Source organism: Falco cherrug, chromosome 7 (genome assembly GCF_023634085.1).
Source record: "Falco cherrug isolate bFalChe1 chromosome 7, bFalChe1.pri, whole genome shotgun sequence".
Taxonomy (NCBI): Eukaryota; Metazoa; Chordata; class Aves; order Falconiformes; family Falconidae; genus Falco; species Falco cherrug.
In genome coordinates, this window is record NC_073703.1 from 20,073,346 (window position 1) to 20,091,531 (window position 18,186).

Sequence of the window (18,186 nt, forward strand, 5' to 3'; positions counted from 1 at the left end):
GCGTTCAGCTGCTTTTACTGAGGCATCCACCAGAAGGTGGGCAACCCCTCTGAAAACATTTAATACTTTTAGTTTGACTTAATCACCAGCTGATTTTCAAACACCTTTTAGTTGCTTTCCTCACATAGGAATTAAAAAAAAAAAAAAGGGTAGTGGTGTCGTTTTGTCTTCCCCGTGGCCTCCTCGGACGGCGCGGGGCATCCCCTCACAGGCTTGGCGGGAAACGCGGCTGCAGCACCGTCCCGCCCGCCTCCGCGCCTCACCCTCAGGTGACCCTGGCCTTCACCCGCGCCTCGCCCCCATCCTCCTGCTGACCCTCCCGCTCACCTTCGCCCTCACCGCCTCCGCAGGGCCGCCCCAGCAGGTGGTGAGGCGTTTGCTTCTGCAGCTCGCTTACCGCTAACCTACAACCGACATTGTTAGCCGGCAGGCGGTGGCGGGGCCGGGGGGGGCAGGCGATTAAAATAACATGGGGCTGTTCTAGGCGCTAATGGGATTAGAGGCGAGGCGAGCGAGGCAGCGCGGAGGGGGCAGCGCTGCGCGGCGGCCGGGCTGCGGCATGGCGCCCCTCTGATGGCGGGAGGGCAGCGCAACAGCTGCGCCACATGGGCGGGGGCGGGATACCCCAGGTACCTGCGGAGGGCAGCGGGGCGGCAGCGCCCTGGGTGCCGGGCGGGGGCAGAGATGGCGGGGACGGCCCGCTTGCCCGGGGGGGAAGGGGAGGAGCGGGCCCCGCCGGCGGCCCGGCCTGTGGGGGCGCGGGGTCAGCGGGGGAGGCCGAGGCCCCACGGCGGGCCTAGCGAGGGGCGCAGGCAGCCGGCAGGAGGCAGCCCAGGTGAGGAGGGGGCGAGCGGGCCGGGCCCTGGGCCGCAGCGGGGTGGAGGTGCGGCGGGGCGAGGGAAGGCGCGGCGGCGGGTCGGGGGGCAGAGCGCGGGGTGCGGGGGTCTGAGGGAAAAGGGAGTGCGACAGCGGAGGGAGGAGGAAGGGAGCGCGGGCCCGGGGGAGGGCAGAGCGCGGCGGGAGGCGGAGGAGAGCGTCAGCTGGAGCGGGGATAGCGGGAGCGCGGCGGGAGGCGGAGGAGGAGAGCGTCAGCTGGGGGCAGAGATAGAGGGAGTGCGGCAGGAGGAGGAGGAGAGCGTGAGCCGGGGGGGCAGAGAGAGAGGGAGCGCGGCAGGAGGAGGAGGAGGAGGAGGAGGAGGGGGAGAAGCGCGACGCAGGGACGGCAGATGCCTGGAAATAAAAATTTGATGATTGCATGCAGCGGCTGGAGAGACTCTGTCGGTGGCGGCGGCGGGGACGAGGCAGGGACAGGGGGGGCGACGGCAAAATGAAGTATCAGAAATACCTGACTGTCTTGCAGATGGCCATAGGGGTGACCGCCTCCAACAGGGGCAGTCTGATGCCCTTAAAGAGGAAGCTGTGGTGAGTAGGCACAAACGGGGCCGGCGGCACTGCGGGCCGGGCGGGGGGCGCTGCGCCGGGCCGAGGCGGGCCGCGGCGGGACGGCCGGGCGGGGCGGCGGGGGCTTTCCCTCGGACGTGACGGCCGGGCGGCAGCGGGCCTGGGCTCCCGGCGGGCACAAACTTCGCGGCCCATTCGCTGCCCGTTGTGTGGCGCCCGCCGGGAGGCGGCGGCGGTGCCCGAGGAGCTGTCCGCGGCCGGCCCGGCGCTCGACGCGGCCGGGGGAGGCACGGTTCCCGCGCATCATGACTCCCGGTGCCACCGGGGAGAGCCGGTGGGCGCTGGGCTCGGCGCGGCTGCGGCGGCCCCGGCTGGGGGGCGCGGGAGCCGCTGGCGCGGGGTCTGCCCGCCTGCGTGACAGCCCCGGCGCTGCTGCCGACTGCGGCGCGCTCCGCTCCCCGCCCGGGGCTGCGCGGAGCGGCCGTGCCGAGCCCCCACCCCGGTTCTGCCGGCCGCGGTGCCTGAGACGCGGGGAACGGCAGGTGCGAGTCCAGCGGGTTCGCGAGCGGTAAAGCCGGTGATGCTCCGACACGGTCGTTCTTCTGTAAAGCCTGCTTGCCCCCGACTTGCTGCCACCGTTTCGGTGCTGGCCGATGGTGTGCTGAACAGATTTTTCTGCATGAACCAACAATACGTTACAAAAAATGTATTGAAGTATAATGGTGTAATGTGGGTGAGTAGGGCACCGACAGGCTTATGGTACTGCAATACCCAGTCACGCCTGGGCTGGTAGGAGCCCACTGCTAGCTTGGCTGAAGCTGTGGGATATGTGTCATCGTAAGGACAAACTGTAAGGAGAAAATCTTTGAACTCCTGAAGTCAGATTTTCTGGGAGGGAAACATCGACAACAAATTAATATGCTGAGAATTTCTTGGCTCTAAAAGACCAAGAGTAATATTTAGGTGGTAACGGTCATACAGTTGTCTTTCACAGTGCTTACGTGTTCCTAGTGAAGGAAACTAAAGTCTCACAGAAAGCATAATAGGTCATTTTATTTAAAAAAAGGTAGTTCACAAATAGAAATGTTTTTATGTCAGCAGTTGTAACAAAAATGGGCCTTACATGAATTGTAGAACGTGGGGGTTTTGCCTTTTTTTTTTTTTTTTTTTCTTCCCTCCTTTCCCCATGTTGTCAGCTAGCATAGACAGTGTCAAGGAAATACATCACTTGAAGAAACATAATGTGGAACTAGTAATCTTTCTGTCATTAATTCCACATCTTGCTCTTCATTGCAGATAATGCAATTTGGCAAACCTGTTCATCCTAACTGTAACGTACAAAATCAAATGTAGTCTTAGGCAAAAAATATGTTGTCATATAGATAAGTTTCATTACATTTAATCAAAGGTTTTAATAATGTTTTCAGTGGTTTGGTTTTGATTATGTAAGTTACGTTAAAGTGTACCTTACCTACTTTATTCTCTCCAAATGGCAGTCCTGCCTGTGTGCAGCACTGTATGTATTGGTGTATTACTTCTTTAAAATAAGTTTAATTAAGGGTACTGTAATTTTAACAGTTGTTCTATTTCATATTTCTTGTGTCTCTTGGAAATGTCTTCTTTGCTGGTGTGTTAAATTGAAGCTACCTGTATTTCTGTACTTTAAAAGTAAGCCTGAAGGGATCCAGTTCAACTCCTATTTTAGGTCTTCAGTTTGAGTTAGATCAGTTTTATATTGCCTGGTTTCATGGTGAGATTCTGTGCTTTTTGAGTTACAGCAAAACAATACAGTGGATCCCCACGAACAGGTATGATAAGCATTGCATTTCACAACATTTGTAACTTGACATGTCGCTGCAGTGCAACGCTGTGTGAAGATTTAGTTGACTAAAAGTGTTAAGGAACAATAAGGTGGATTTTTTTTATATTTTAGGGAGATGTATGAATTACTTGAGCATTTGAAAGCATGTCCCTGGGATATTCTTTATTAGGGGACATGATATTATGTAGTCACATTTCCTTTGAGAACTTCTAATAGCTTTAGGCATTATCTGTATGGATAGAATTTATGCTTATGGATGAAATACTGTATTCTGATGCATTTAGAGATACGCTGAAAGATACTGTGCCATGTTAATTTTTTTATTTGTGCATAGTCTGTATCAAATAATACGTTAAGAAAATGTGAACATTAGAAGAATATGTTGCTGTTACTAAAATCAATGCAATATTAGTGTATATTTCCAACATGTAAACCAAAAGTATGTTCCAGTACTGTATCATTGGAAATCTCAAAAATACCTAAAGAAAATGTATAAATCAAGTCAGTCCATAAGTGGAGGATTCTTTTTCATCTCTTTTTTTAATTTATTTACTTATTATTAAAAAAAAATTACTTACAACATGCTGTTTAACCGATCAGATTCATAAACTCTTTCATGTGTCCATATTGTAAGTGGAAGCGAAGACATAATTTAATAAAAAAGGGTTAAAATACTCATCTTTTTGTTGGTGGAGATTATCCACCTGAATCCTACTGAATGAAAATGAAAAAGGTAGCAGCAATGTTTTGTTTCTTTGTAGAGCATCTGTCACTCCAATTTTCTCCTGCTTCCCCAGCCCCCCAAATGTAAGTCCTATTTTTTGGTGCATGAAGGCAGAGCTACAAATGAAAACAAAAAAGATGGACACTGGTGTCTTATGGTGGGTTAAGAATAAATTGTTATAAACTAGCTGAGAACAAAACAGACTTGAACAAACAGAACTGGTATGTCCCACAGGCTTCCAGTGGGCAGTGGTGGAGCCAGAAACTTGCTTGTGTTTAATGTGGAGCCTCATCATTTTATGATGAGGTTTACTTGGGGCAGTAGAGTTTTGATCTCGGTGGTGGAGGAAGTTGCTGGAGGCCTGAACTGCTGATTCAGACCCTTTCCCGTGTTTGTGCAGCATTGTAATCTAATACGTAGGAAACTAAATGAGATGAGTAGGATGTTTATAATAGTCTTGCTAGGGGGACAGTATGTGGATACAAACCCCACCATCATAACCCTGCTAATGCAGGGGGGACTAACATTTGCGAAGGTGCTCAGAAAAAAACCTAACTACCAAGCTGGGAGTACCTTAAAACAGTAAATTGACATAAATGTTTATTGCAGTTCCGGTAAGTGCAACCTGAGTGCTTTTACAATAGCGCAGTGCTAAATCACATTATTAAGGGGAACTACACAAGTAAACCATAATTTCTTGTTGCACTGAATATTATGTTTCCCTGCTGTAAGGAGAAGGAGCAGGCAAACAAAAAAGGAACACGATATCCTAGCACCTCACATAACTCTACGCGCTAATACTCCCTTCTGTTTCTTAGAGCATTTGCCTCTACTTTGAAAGGCTTCTTCTGCCCAGGCTTGCTCCTGTTACGTTCCCTTGGTGCATGGGAGTGCAGAGTCATGAAATAAGACAAAAATCTTGGTTAGTGATAAGTTTTCATTGTGAAGAACATTATGGAAATGGCTGAGGCTATTTCATGTTTAAATTTCCTGCATCTTTTAAGAAAATGATTGGTAGTTGTCATAGGCAATCTAGGTTAAAGAAATGAATGCAGATGCAGTGCGCTACAGAATTTGAATTTTAACAGGATCTAATTTGCTTGTTTGGTGCTGTTGTTAAAAGAATGTGTGATAGAGAAGCCTGGATGTTAAACGATGGCTTCTTCTTGTAAGATACTGCACAGGCACATTTATTTTTAAACATAGGAGTAAACTTATTTGAAATCAGTGAGGAGTAACCGGCGTGTCTGGAATTAAGCATCCACCTAAAAGCTTTGTTGAGTCAGAGTCTTTGTACTGAGGTTGGAGCTTCCATGTAGAAGTCCAGGTTTATAATGAAGGATGTCTGTTTTACCATTAGGACCATCCCTAGGGAGAAAAGTGCCATTGTTGAAGTTCTAAGTAGAGTCATATTTAGAATAATCAAATAATGGAAAATGTCACTTTAGTATAGGAAGTATAGGAGAAAGCATCAAAGACTGAATCTCTTGGGTGTCTCTACAGAGCTATGTGGAAAAGTACAGATCACCAGAATGGATGTTATTCTTTTTTGATTACTGGTTTCTGTTAATATTTCTTTGAAACGGGGATAACTGTTTAAGTTTAGCCCATTGTAAGGTTGTATTTATGTTGCAAATCAATTAATAGCTTCTTTTTTTTCTGATGGAGGCAGGATACTGTGCTTAGAACTGAAGGTATTTACAGAGGCACGTAAGAATTTGGCATAGCAGCTGACTGCTCAGTGTTACTGGTTCTTATTTCAAATTTGCCTTCCCCCCCCCAAACAAATACTAATATTGAGCAACTGTAACTGTTAGGGCTTCCTGTCTGATCAGTGGGAGTAAGTTCCAGCTTGTGCACCCTTGTATTGTAGGCAGAAGACATACTGATCACATTCAGCTGAGTGCAGCTGATGTCCTCACTCTCTAGTATTGAGGAAGCCTGTCTTCTAATGGGAGGACATATAATTATGGAAATTTTATACAACTGTTAACTGAGATCTGTATAACTGCTAAAGGTAGAAATTTCTGAGGAGTTTGGTTTACATGTTGTGAAACCATTTCTAATAGTAATTTGCTAGAAGTACCTGAATTTTTTGTAAGATAGGCAGACAGCTTGCTTTGTGAGTCTTATTGAGGCTATGTAGTTGTCAAAAACTTGTCCTCTCTGCGTTAACTCTAGCATTAATACTATACTTTCAAAAAAAATACAGAAAGTATGTCATTTCAAGACTTTTAAATATTCTGATCTTGTCTCTTGTAAAATTGTTCAGAACTCTAATCACTAAACAAGAACAGATTTTTTTAAGATCTTAGAAGATACTTAGTCTGACTGGTCTGTCTAGAAAATAACATGACATTAAGTCATTTCAGACAAAGATTAACTACAAAAACCATGTTCAGTAATATTGAAGGTTCTTATAAATTGTAGTTATGTGCAAGTAGAATATAAATACAGGTGGTTTTTTTAATAAAAACAGTTATGTTATATGCACTTCAGCTGATTATATTATGATATGTATTAAGTCATTAGCCCTTGATATGATGCTGCACCTAGAAGTCACTGTTGTGTAGTATTTTTTTAGGGTAGCATGTTTGTCAGTGGAATACAGATGCTGAATATTTAAGGTTTTTGCTTATTTTACAACCTAGAGAAATAATTTAGTCATGGTTATGTAATGTGATACATGATCAGGAACCAGACAAGGTCAATGAAACTGTTGTAAGAATTTTGGATAATAAATAAGGGCCTCAAGCTCCCAATGGGATTTACAAAATGGTTCAATTTTACTTGAGTAAAATTTCCAAAAGTTAATGAATTGGGGTGCCTTAATTTAGGATCCCGGTGATGGGCTCCATTAGAAAGGTGTTATGTTTCCAGAATATTAAACACGTTCTTTGAACAGAAACAGCATGTTTCAAACAAGGCATCTGGAATTGTTCACTGCCTTCAAAGATCTTGATGCTATATTCTACCTTTTAAAGTGCTAGACTGCCTTGAACATACCATTCTTAGGCTTGGATTCAGGAGTGTTTGCCTTGAAGTAGTTGCTATGCTGCATACATTTCAAGAGGGCTCTTACTAATCTTTCTGCTTTAACCTGTGGTAATTTCTTTCTACCTCTGATGCATGTACTACAGCCAGTGACTTAGGAATTCGCTTATTAATTTTCTGTCAATTAAGTAATACAAACAAAAGATAAAAGCAGAAGATAATCAGATGTAGTAAATTTCACTAATAGTTAATTTTTTTTTTAAACTTGAAGTTCATGTGTCAGAACCATAGAATATTGCATTATAGTTTCATTGTTTGTTTAAATAGAAAATCTTGGTTTCTCTGGTTACAGTGAACACTTTGAGAACATAGAGCAAGATTCAAAAATGAGGAGGATTTTAAAAAGCTGTTTTCCAGATTTTTTAATAATTTAGTTTCAAGTCAAACTCAAACACTTCAGGCGTTATCTCTTGAATTTGGACTCACTGAAGCTGACACTTGCGTTTATCTTGCAACTTTAGTGTCTTAACCTTTTAGTTGTATTCTGTTTGGAAATTTCTAGTACTTGAAAGAGTTCCTGTAGCAGTACTACACGAGTGTTACTGGAAATGGATTCTTGACAGTTCCATTGCTGCATCCAGCATTCTGGGAAGACTGTGAAACAGATACAAGTCTGTCTCTGGTCTGTTATTGCTTCTCTTTGCTAAAACTGTAGGAGTAGCAGAGGCGCCAGAGAAGCTGATACTTAATTTCTTTGCACTTTTCCCAGAGTATCCTCATCAACCATAGAGCCAGAGCCCCATGATTCTTTAAATATGGCTGCCTTGCCTTATGTCCTTCCCTTGGTGCACAATGTGGTGCAAAGCTTCTCGATTCCCAGTAATGACGTTGATTGGATTTTTCTTTGGTTGGTTGAACGGTATTTTCTTGTAAAGACACCTAGAAATTAATGATTTTATAAAGGATTGAAGGGAATCTTTCAATTGTGGTATTTCTTCCCATAAAATCATGTTTTGAAAGTTAAATGTGATTTTTAAAAACATTTTTATGAATCTCGACAGCTAACAAGTAATGGCCATAATTTATTCACCAGCAGAATGAAATGATGGATGGATTCCAACGGCAGACAGTTAATTTTTTCAGGTGGCTTTAAGGCAGGTGGAGCTCCCAAGTGGAAGTGCCTTCAAAATGTACCATTAGTTTAGTTTGTTGTTAAAACTATATAAAAATTTGATTAGTCTCTTAATTTTACTCGCTTTCTTTCACATAAGGTTTTTGTTATTTTTTTATAAAGGCTTCTCAGTGTCAGGAAATACTAAAAGGCTTGTAATGTAAAAAAAATGCACATTTATAGGTAAGGCCTTCGAATAAGTGGTTTGAAATATAGTTCAAAATTAAGAAAAGCTTGATGCAGTTTACAGCTGTTTAAAAGATTTTCTATGAAGTGTAAGGAAGAAGTCTAATGTGCCAAGCATTTAATTCATCAGAGGTGTATGTGAAGATTTATTGACCCGAATTTTAAATAACAAAATAGGCATCCCTCAAAGTTTTTCTGGAGAGAGAATAAATACAGACCTCTAACTGTATCGAAATAGTGGATCTCTCTGTGGGCTGCAACATCTGCATTTGACATGGTCTCAGAATATGTACAGTTACATACGTTTGAGTTAACTTTATCAGAGATGTTTGGAGAGCTTGGTATCAGAAGATACATTGATACAATAGAAGTGCACGATCACTGTAAATGTCACTCTGTGGAACAAGTGTTGAGACTGAGCAATTGTCTGTCTGTGGAAATTTGTAATTCTTTAAGACATTTTAGCAGGGAATCTGTGGCACTTCTGCAGCTTCTGTTCTGTGAACAATTATGTTACTGTAGTAGTCAGGCATGTTTCTTAGAACTTAATCCATATATAATTTAACAAAAAGATCTGGTGCAGTTTCAGCAGGTAGTTTATAATGTAGTTAAAATATCTGAATGTTATGTTTTCAGTTAGAAATTTATATTTATCTTTGCAAGTAGAATTTTGCAATAAATTAAGCCAAGGGGGAAAACATTTAAACCACGTAACTGTATCATTAAGAGAACTTGCAGCAAGCTCTGTGTGTGTCTGTGTGCATGTGTAAAAAACAAAAACAAGACACCCAAAAACCCAACAACCAAACCCAAAACCCACAGGACTCGGGCATCTGAGAAGAAAATACTGATTTGGTAATCACAGTAATTCAACAAAAAAATGAAGGCCTTTATCTTGATACATTGAATTAGAGATTTGAAAAGATGTGTCATCATTTCAAATTTGATTATTGCAACTTTTTCTTCACCCGTGCCTCCTACGAACAGGAGGACCACCTTTTACCCTGACTATAAAGCTCTGTAGATTTAGGAGTCTTGCTGATCGAACAAGTGCATTCAGCCTGTGGTTATTGTATTTATATGTACTTTGAATTATGTATTTCAGGTCTTAATGTGGCCCACTCTGTGCAGTGTCCTTTTTTGGTGATGCATATGTGTAAGAAATCACCACTGTTCATTCCCTTTTGTAAAAACATTTATATGCATGCCAAAGCCATTAATTCTAAGTAAAAGAACCTAAACATGTACTTAATTATTTTTTTTTTTTGTGAGAAGAATCTTAATGGTTACAGAGGAAAACACTGAAAGGCTGTCCAGTCTTGGGGAATGCAAAAACGATGCATATTATTTCTCATTTAAGCTAGTTTTTGAAGTTTTTTATGGCTGCAGTTGAGAAATTGTATGAACCAAGTGTAAATCTGCACATTAAGAATTTGATGGTTTAAGGTGTTTCTTGGTGAGCATGTTTGCTGGAATTAAGTTTTTCTTTTTTTGAATGTGGTGTCAGACTGACTAGAGACTTTTGCATTTAAAATACTTACCTCACAAACCTTAATACATTTGGTTAATTGTTACCCCCCACTACTACTCCCTAGCAACTTCCAACAATTCCCCTGAAGTATGGATTGAAATAGGGATTCTTACTCTCTGCTCTGCCCTGGTGAGGCCGCAGCTGGAGCCGTGCCCAGTGCTGGGCTCCCCGGTTCCAGACAAGGAACTATGGGAGAGGGTCCAGTGAGGGGCTACAGAGATGATGAGGGGACTGAAGCGTCTCCCTGATGACAAAAGGCTGGGAGAGCCGGGGCTGCCCGGCCTGGCGAGGAGAAGGCTGAGAGGGATCTTCTCCACGCACACAAACACCTGACGGGGGTGTCAGGGGGATGGGACCAGGCTCTTGGCTGTGGTGCCCAGCGACAGGGCAGGGGGCAGCGGGCACAAACTGGGACACAGGCAGCTCCAGCTGGGTGTGAGGAAGAACTTCCTTCCCTGGAGGGTGGCAGAGCCCCGGCACAGGCTGCCAGAGGGGCTGTGGAGTCTCCTTCCCTGGAGACATCCCAAAGCCACCCGGACGTGACTGCGCAGCCTGCTGGAGGGGACCCTGCTGTGGCAGGGGTTGGGCTGGGTGGTCTCTGAGGTCCCTTCCAGCCCTGACCATCCTGTCATTCTGTGATTGCTTACTCAAAATATTTTAGTTATGGACTCCCCTTAAGACTGTGTGTAGACTACAGTGTGCTGAAAGGCCTTATAAAGTTCCTTAATGTGTTAGCCCTATAACTTTAACAGAACCTTTTAATTTCATTATTGTTTATCATTATTCATTGCTAGAACAGCTGAAGTACCGTTAGCACTCAAACTAGAAAAGGTCAAAAGCCAAATACTGTCTGATTTAACTGGCAGCCATTAACATGTATCACGGAACTCTGTTTTGGGCTGAATTAATAGAGAAATATATTCTCTTTATTTTTTTCAGAAGTTAAGTATATTTTTCTGTAATTTGTCTCTTCTGACGCTTCTCACTTTTGTACAAAAATTATGACTGTGGTATGGTTTTGACTAAATCCGCAAGCAGTGGTAGATTTGATGGGAGCTAGATTTCTAGATTCTGAATACTTTTGTGATGTTATTTTGGCACTCAGTGACTGAAAAATAAGGTTTGGAATGGCATGCTTTTGTTGTGTAGCATGGCAATGTTCTTTTCCATAAAAACATATGTTCTTTGTCTGATATGTGGCTCTTTTTGCTTGGCAGGGTAACTCCATCTTCTGAAAATCCCAATGGTGCTACCTGTAGTGTAAGTCAGGGAAAGCCCTCTTTAAGAAGAATAAAAGGGAGAATACACAGAAGTAAAAGTCTTGATAGCATTGATTTCTGTGAATTCACTGTAAGTACCATATCTTTTACATTTATCCTCTACGAAGTTCTGAGAATCTTGCTGATAAAGCAGTTGTTGCTCTTGCAGTGGGTTTATCTCTTTATCAGAATTAGAAGAGGTATTGTACTTAATGATGTTGTAATTGCAGTTCTACGCTGCCAAACGTTAAGAACAGTGATGCTGCTTGTATGATTAGTGATGCATAACTATGTTTTTTTTCTTCAGCAACCATGAGATACAAATTTTGAGGTCAGATTTTAATATTGCCATCTGCATAAGATGAAGAAATTAACTGGAAATGGAGGAAATATGAAATAGGTTTTCAAATCCTGTTTTTATATTTAGAATTTGGAAGCTGCATTTAAAGTAAAATAGTTTATTTTTTACAAACCCCACACCATTATTTTAGTTGTATATGGCTATGGTAAGACTACTAGAAAGGAAATAAATGTTCCTAAAAGATGTGTATGCTTATAGCAATTAAAAGCTAGTATCGCAGATGATCCCTTCCTGTGGTTAAGCAGTATTGGTATATACTTATTTTTTTCTCTTTGGTTAGGGTGCAGGTATGTTTGTCTTATTCCTTCAGAAAATTCATCATGATGATAGGTGATGCTTTAGAGATCTTGCTGAACTGAGAAAAAACTGGACTAGTTTTTTATACCACTTTTACTTCAGGAGGAGTTGTTTACATTCAAATAATGAAAGAAAAGAAACTGATAATATGAAAGAGTATGGGACATGGGGGTAGATTTTTTTGCTATTTGTACTGTTTACAAAGTATTATAATTAGTCCCAAACACAGTATGTATTCAAAAATTCTTTACTGAAAAGCCATTACAAGCTACACCTCTCAAGTAACGGGATAATTTGGCCAAAATAATATTGTTATATAGTAATATGATGTAGTTTTGAAATACTAAAATAATGTCAAAGACTAGGTTAAATTATAAGCCAGTTATTAAATATGAGGATGAAAGAGGGAGATAGGAAATATATGCTGTCTTTAAAATGTACGAATCAACAGTGATGTGAAGATACTGTCTGGCATTACATGGTAATATAAACAATGTAACTAAATTGTTCGGATGCAATTTGAGGAAGCATCTTTATCTAAAGCAAAACAATGGTTTGAGTATGTTGCATCATTCCGTGTGATGCTTTTTACAGATGATGCCAATAGCTTAATTGGTGTTTTTTTTTCTCAGCACCATTTTGTTTCTAATTAGGAAGTCTTGTAGTGCTGTCTTTGGGACAAAGAGCTTGTTGATGGCTATTTAAGGAAGCCATGAAATTAGTAGTAAGGATTTGTGATTTGGTGTATTGCATGGTGTCCGGATTCTTCTAGCAGTGTGGGTACTGCAAAGCTGGGTCCCATAGCTGGGGAACCACGTGCAGTGACCTGGTGCTCAGTTCTGTGCTGTCAGTAACTCGCGCTGTCTAATTTAAACCTAGTTTTGGTGTGTCTATGCAAACTGTTGTGATAGCAGTGATATTGATGTAATCGTTACCTTATGGAGAGTTAAAAATTCCCTTAGGGAACAAAATTACTGAAACAATTTTAGCTTGTGCTATATAGGTCTTCAGCTGTGTGGTCCTATTAAGGAGTTCTATCCAAATCTATCTCTACTCTTGGGGCCTTCAAAGAAAAAGAGATAATAGCCAACGGTAAAAATAATAACTTGTATGCCATAGAACCTTTGCAAAGAGATTTAAGATGGATAATAATGGGGCATGTCTGTATCTGTAGCATAAAAATGTGTAGAGTATGTATATGTATAAATTCATATGTTAATAGTCAGGTATTGATAATCAGGATCAGGAAGGGAAGCTCACTTTTTATTCTGTGGCATCATGTTAAGGGATGATACAAGTTCAAATAGCTAAGCACACAAATCAGAGTTATAAATATGGATTTTCTTGCTGCTACATAATTTACAGTCACATTGAAATATTTCTTGATATTGTTTAATGGTACTTTTATTGTTTTGGGATTGTGATTAGAAATATATCTAAAGAAATAATTGAGGAAATTAGTATGCCTGAATCTTTCCAGATTGTTCACAGAACTGAATGTTTTTCATGTTAAGCATCTTTTTCTAGTAAGGAAGCTCAGGCACTAGCAGACAGAATAAAATTAAAAATCAAAGATTTAGTAGAAGTGAGAAATTCTTTTACACAATGAGGAGAAAAAACTTTTTAAAACTTCCTCTTTACAGCTGTCTTATGCTGTAGTATACCCATTTTATGCACAACAAAGATGAAAACTTTTGTATTGAAATATGTGCATAACTTACATGCTGGCAAATTCAAAGTAATTTGAGCATCCAGTGAACTGTTGGTTTTATTTATTGTGTAATGAGACTGAGCTCCATTAATAATGCTGAATATTACTGGATTTCACTTTAAAATAAGTAATGCCTATGTGCATCCAAACTTTTTTTTTAAAAAACCTTTTGTTTCTTATCATTAAGCAAATTCTTGCTGAGGACAAATTGTAATGGCAGAAAGACATAAAAAATAAGTTATGCTTTCTTTTCTCCAAGTGTGAAGAAATGTGTCCCTAGTGGGAAAGTTCTGGGTTTCTATGCAATATGCACATACAGAAATTAAATACATGAAAATACCATATTTACCACTTTACTGTGACTTGAGCTATGGCAGGGGGTAAGTTGTGGGAGCTGCGTTAAGCTGAGAGGCTCACTGTTCTTTGCAAGGGAGGGGATAAACAGCGAAGGGCCTATTGCATGTGTAAAATTTCAGTGGAGGCCAAAGAGTGACTTGGAGGTGGTGTGCCTTCAGTGGTCATCTTGAGATGAGGTGATGCTGCCAAGTCTCGTTTACCACAGTTAATAAAATCTGAAGTTTGTGATATTAATAGCTTTTAGTTATATCTGTGGCTTTTAGTGTGGATGATACAGCTAAGAATACTAGAGGTCTTTGCCTATAAAACCTCATTATTGGATGGCTTGCTGCTGCAGTTGCTTATTGCAAGCCCCAAGTGCTCGTGACTCCTGGTTGGTGCATTGCATACCTGTGTTACTGTCCCATAGCTGGCTCATGCTGTAGTATCCTTAACATCCTTTTAGGAGATAAATATTCTCCCTGATCACAAGTCGTAGAAGTCTGCAGGATTGCTGACAAAATCAGGGTTTTATTTCTAAGTGATAACTCTGCTGTCTTAAGTGGATGATACTGGGGTTTGTAATAGTGATGCCTCTCATTATCATTTTGCTAAGAAGGCAAGTAAGAAGATAAAGTGGTGAAATAATGTTGAGCCACAGGGTGATAGTACAGCAGCTCCTTTAAAATGTGTATCTTGTCTTCAACTTCTTGCATCCTTTTCTTTATCCTCTCCATTCATTAGTGCTACTGCTTGGTCGGATTAGGACCTGTTCCCACAAATTAAATAAAGCCTGTTCTATTGCCCTTTTCTTCTTTAAGGAGTATCATGATGCTATGCTTCCCTAGATACTAGTCTTCGAAATACTCAGCTTTGGTGGTATGTTTAAACAAAAGTAAAATTATATTTTTTGTTGAATATTGGTAAGTGGTGATCTGCAACCCACACACTGCAGAAAGTTTGGAAGAAATGATAAAAGTATAGATTTATCAGCTTTCAGAGAAAGATGTCGAATACATATTACCTTGTAGGATGAGCTTGTCGTACTAATATTTATTACATCTGTATTTTAATGTTCATTACACTGAAACAAACTGTCTTCGCACAAGCTACCCTGTATAGCAACAGCACTTCTGAGCCCAATTCATCGACAGGGCTTTTGTTGTACTAGGCGTTGTGCAAACACAAAGTGTTTATTCTTAAGGACTTTACAATCTATTTATAACAATAGGTAAGATGTGACTAACCTTTGATTCTTTAGCTGCATATGGCTCTCAAGCTGTTCAAGTGCTGCACTGGTGCTAGGGCTTCTGAAGGTCATGTTGGGTGCATTTTGGGATTGCCTTGTGTGATAGAGCACTGGGGGGGCTGTCATCCTTATTTGTGTGTAAACTACCTTGGGAGTCTGTATGACAGGTCTGAGGTATATGAATGGATCTTGTGGTTGCTGAGCATGTGACAGATCTTGAACATGGCTCATAGCATTACAAACATTGACCACCCTTACAGGGCCTAGATGCAGAGAAATTACACCCTTCTTTCCCTGTGAGACAGCAATGATGTTTGGTGGGAAGGGCGACTGTTGAAAGCATTTATAAGGAGCTCATCTCATTAACTTTAATGGAGATGGAACGTCTAAGATATTTTCTTCCTTGTTTTTAATATTGGAACTCTTTTTTGATTGGACTTGAAAAATTACTATATTCAGCATCTTGAAAACCGTGAGTTTGAAGGAATATGGACATAACACTTTCCTGCTAAGATCAGCCCTTGTGAGTGAAGGAGCTCTCCTTCGAAATCAGAGCAGCAGTTATTTTCAATATGAGGAAGTCCAGTTCTGCATGTTTTCTGGAGGCAGCTGGTGCTAGCCTGCTCTTAATAAACATGCACACAGCAAGTTTTCAGTTAACCTACAGTCACAGTGAAGCAGGTGATCTCCAACGTACTTCCACTTGCACTGGGGTGGAATTCCAAGGAAAAATTTTGCAAAATGCTATAGAAATGCTGTCTCTCTTACCCCCCCCCCCCCCATTCTTTTCTTGTCTTACCTTTTTCAGATGTATTTTTTAGTCTCTTCTCACCATGTACTGACAATGAAGTGAATTTGGCTAGAATTGCCACGCACTACTGCTTTAGAGGTCAGTGGGTGTCAGCGTGCAAAGTACAAAAGTAACACAGTAGGGTAGGAGATTACCCAAAAGAGGAGAAAAGAGAGACAACCAAGTACAAAGGGCAGTCTGCATAAAGCACTGTGGAATGCATGGCAAAATGGAAGAGGCAACAAAGGAAAAGATAATGAGAAAGTGAGAATTAGCTAATGCATGATTACCTTTTTCAGATAGAAGGTGCACATGTTCACCTATAACATCGGTTTTTAGTTGACTGTAGTATTATGCCATTGCATGGGTATGATATCTTGTATGCTTTCTTGCAGAGATGCAAAGACTCTATTTCCCTCTGTGCTTGCCTGCTTTCATTAGCAGGATGGAGTGATTGACCTCGCATGCTCTCTGTGGGGCTATGTGTGTTCCCAGCATGCTCGATGTGCAAGGAGGTGCATGTGCACCCAAGTGTTTTGAGAGCAGCTGTGAGCGTCTACCTGATTTTGCTGTGGCTGTTGCTACTAGGAGTGTCACCTGCTTTATTTTTCAAGGCTGTTTAGAGGTTTTAGTGATTAACTTTCATGGATGTTTGTGATTACATCTTTATTTCACTTGCCCACTCACTTTGGCAGGCTGAAGAATTGATTTGTTGGTTGAGATGTCCTTGCCAGTACGTTGGGTAACTGTTGCTGTGATTAGCCTCACAGCCCCAGTGAAAAAATCTGGTGATCAAAACAGGATGCTGTACTACACTACTTAACTAGTTCATAGAGCATATTGCTGAGCAAGGCAATCTCGTGTGTACTGAAGAGCATGGATTTATTGCAGTTTGTATTTTATTTAATCTAACCCAAACTCATCTTCCCTTTGAATCATCTTATTAAATGGCTTCTGAGGTGGCAGATGATATTCTGTAGTTTGATATTATTTTTTTTTAATGAAGTTCTTCTGGTTTTATATTTTCATTTGTCTTGATTTTTCCTGCTGAGCATTTTAATTTGAATATGTGTCTGTAAAACTAGTAAAATGATAAGTGAATAATAACACAAATGATATATATCAGAGAGATTTCTTAGGATGGAGACATAAGTACACTGACATTCTTCAAAAAGTCCTGCAGGTATTTTGATCATCTCTGTAGATGTGGAAGGAAGAATTCGTTAGCACAGCTGGAGTCTTGTGGATGCCCTTAATTTGTTCCTGTTCAGAGAAGTGTGGTGGTTATGCAGCTGTTTCCGAGAATTTAATCCTCAATAGCAGCTTAGTTGCTTCACAATGTTGTTGTACTGTGACTCATTTATTATAATAATAATTTCATCTATTGATGGATATATGAACACAGCACTGACCTTATACAGTAGAGCCAGTTTTACCTAAGTTAGTTTAAATGATAAAATATTTGTTTTATTTAACCAATTAACACATTTACAGTTAATGAAAGTACTTTATCGTTTTCTTTTGTATTTTGTTGGTTGAGTATGTAGAAAACAGAAAAATACATATTACTGGTTTTAACATCTCTAGTTAATAGTCTTAAATTCAGAGAAAATTTATATTTTTTTAAAATGTAGTTGGAACAACTTTTGAAATACAATACTGATGGAAAGAGAAAAAACTGTAGGCTTTTGATCCAAGATTACAGGTCCTCTGGGAAAGAGGAGAATATTTTCAGCGTTGTTTATTCTGTCATTTTGCCTTTTTTTTAAAAAAAATTAATCCAAAGTTTTATGTAAGAATATTCTAAATGTCCAGGCAAATTATTAAGTCTCAAGCATAATGCTAGGTGAAGCTTATGCAGCCTTAAGATTAACCTAAGGATGTTAGCCATAAATGAACGAGTAATTTAATTCGCTAAATTCTAACTTGTGATTGACCTTGATTTGTATTTCTGAAGTGATTCAGAATGATTGATTTATGTTTCTGAATAAATTCAGCACTCCACTTTAAATCTACCAAGGATATTAGCTCCATAATAGTGATTTTACTAGCAACTTGGTTTACCTTTTATTTTAATTAGGAATATATTTTTGAGGGAGTACATTTTTCAGGTTATTTTTGTTTCTTCTCAGAATGACATTATGAACTGGGGCAGATGGAGCTGTACTGAAATATTCTTTGGCATTTGTTAGAGTAGTACCTGGTCGATTACTTCAACATCATCATATCTGGTGTATGGTTGTTGGGTCTCTCATTTCTTAAAATGTCTAAAGATATGTAGGACGTTGTATAGTGTGTCTTTAAATTATATAATTAAATTATATAAGATCAGATCCCTTTTGTATGGTTGTATA

The 18,186-nt window shown here is 40.6% G+C and overlaps 1 protein-coding gene across 7 annotated transcripts in view; it reads left to right on the forward strand.

Annotated features, from left to right (window-relative positions):
- TJP1 (tight junction protein 1) overlaps nt 1-18,186 on the forward strand; it is a 198,960-nt gene that overhangs the window by 31,934 nt on the left and 148,840 nt on the right. For 6 of the 7 annotated variants that reach the window (XM_055715961.1, XM_055715962.1, XM_055715963.1 and 3 more), the window contains exons 1-2: nt 1,137-1,422; nt 11,047-11,179. In XM_055715961.1, coding sequence (XP_055571936.1) covers nt 1,256-1,422; nt 11,047-11,179 — 300 coding nt within the window. In that variant the 5' untranslated portion in view covers nt 1,137-1,255. Of the gene's footprint in view, nt 1-1,136; nt 1,423-11,046; nt 11,180-18,186 lie in introns of those variants that run through there. The other variant, XM_027802757.2, reaches the window with a different exon arrangement.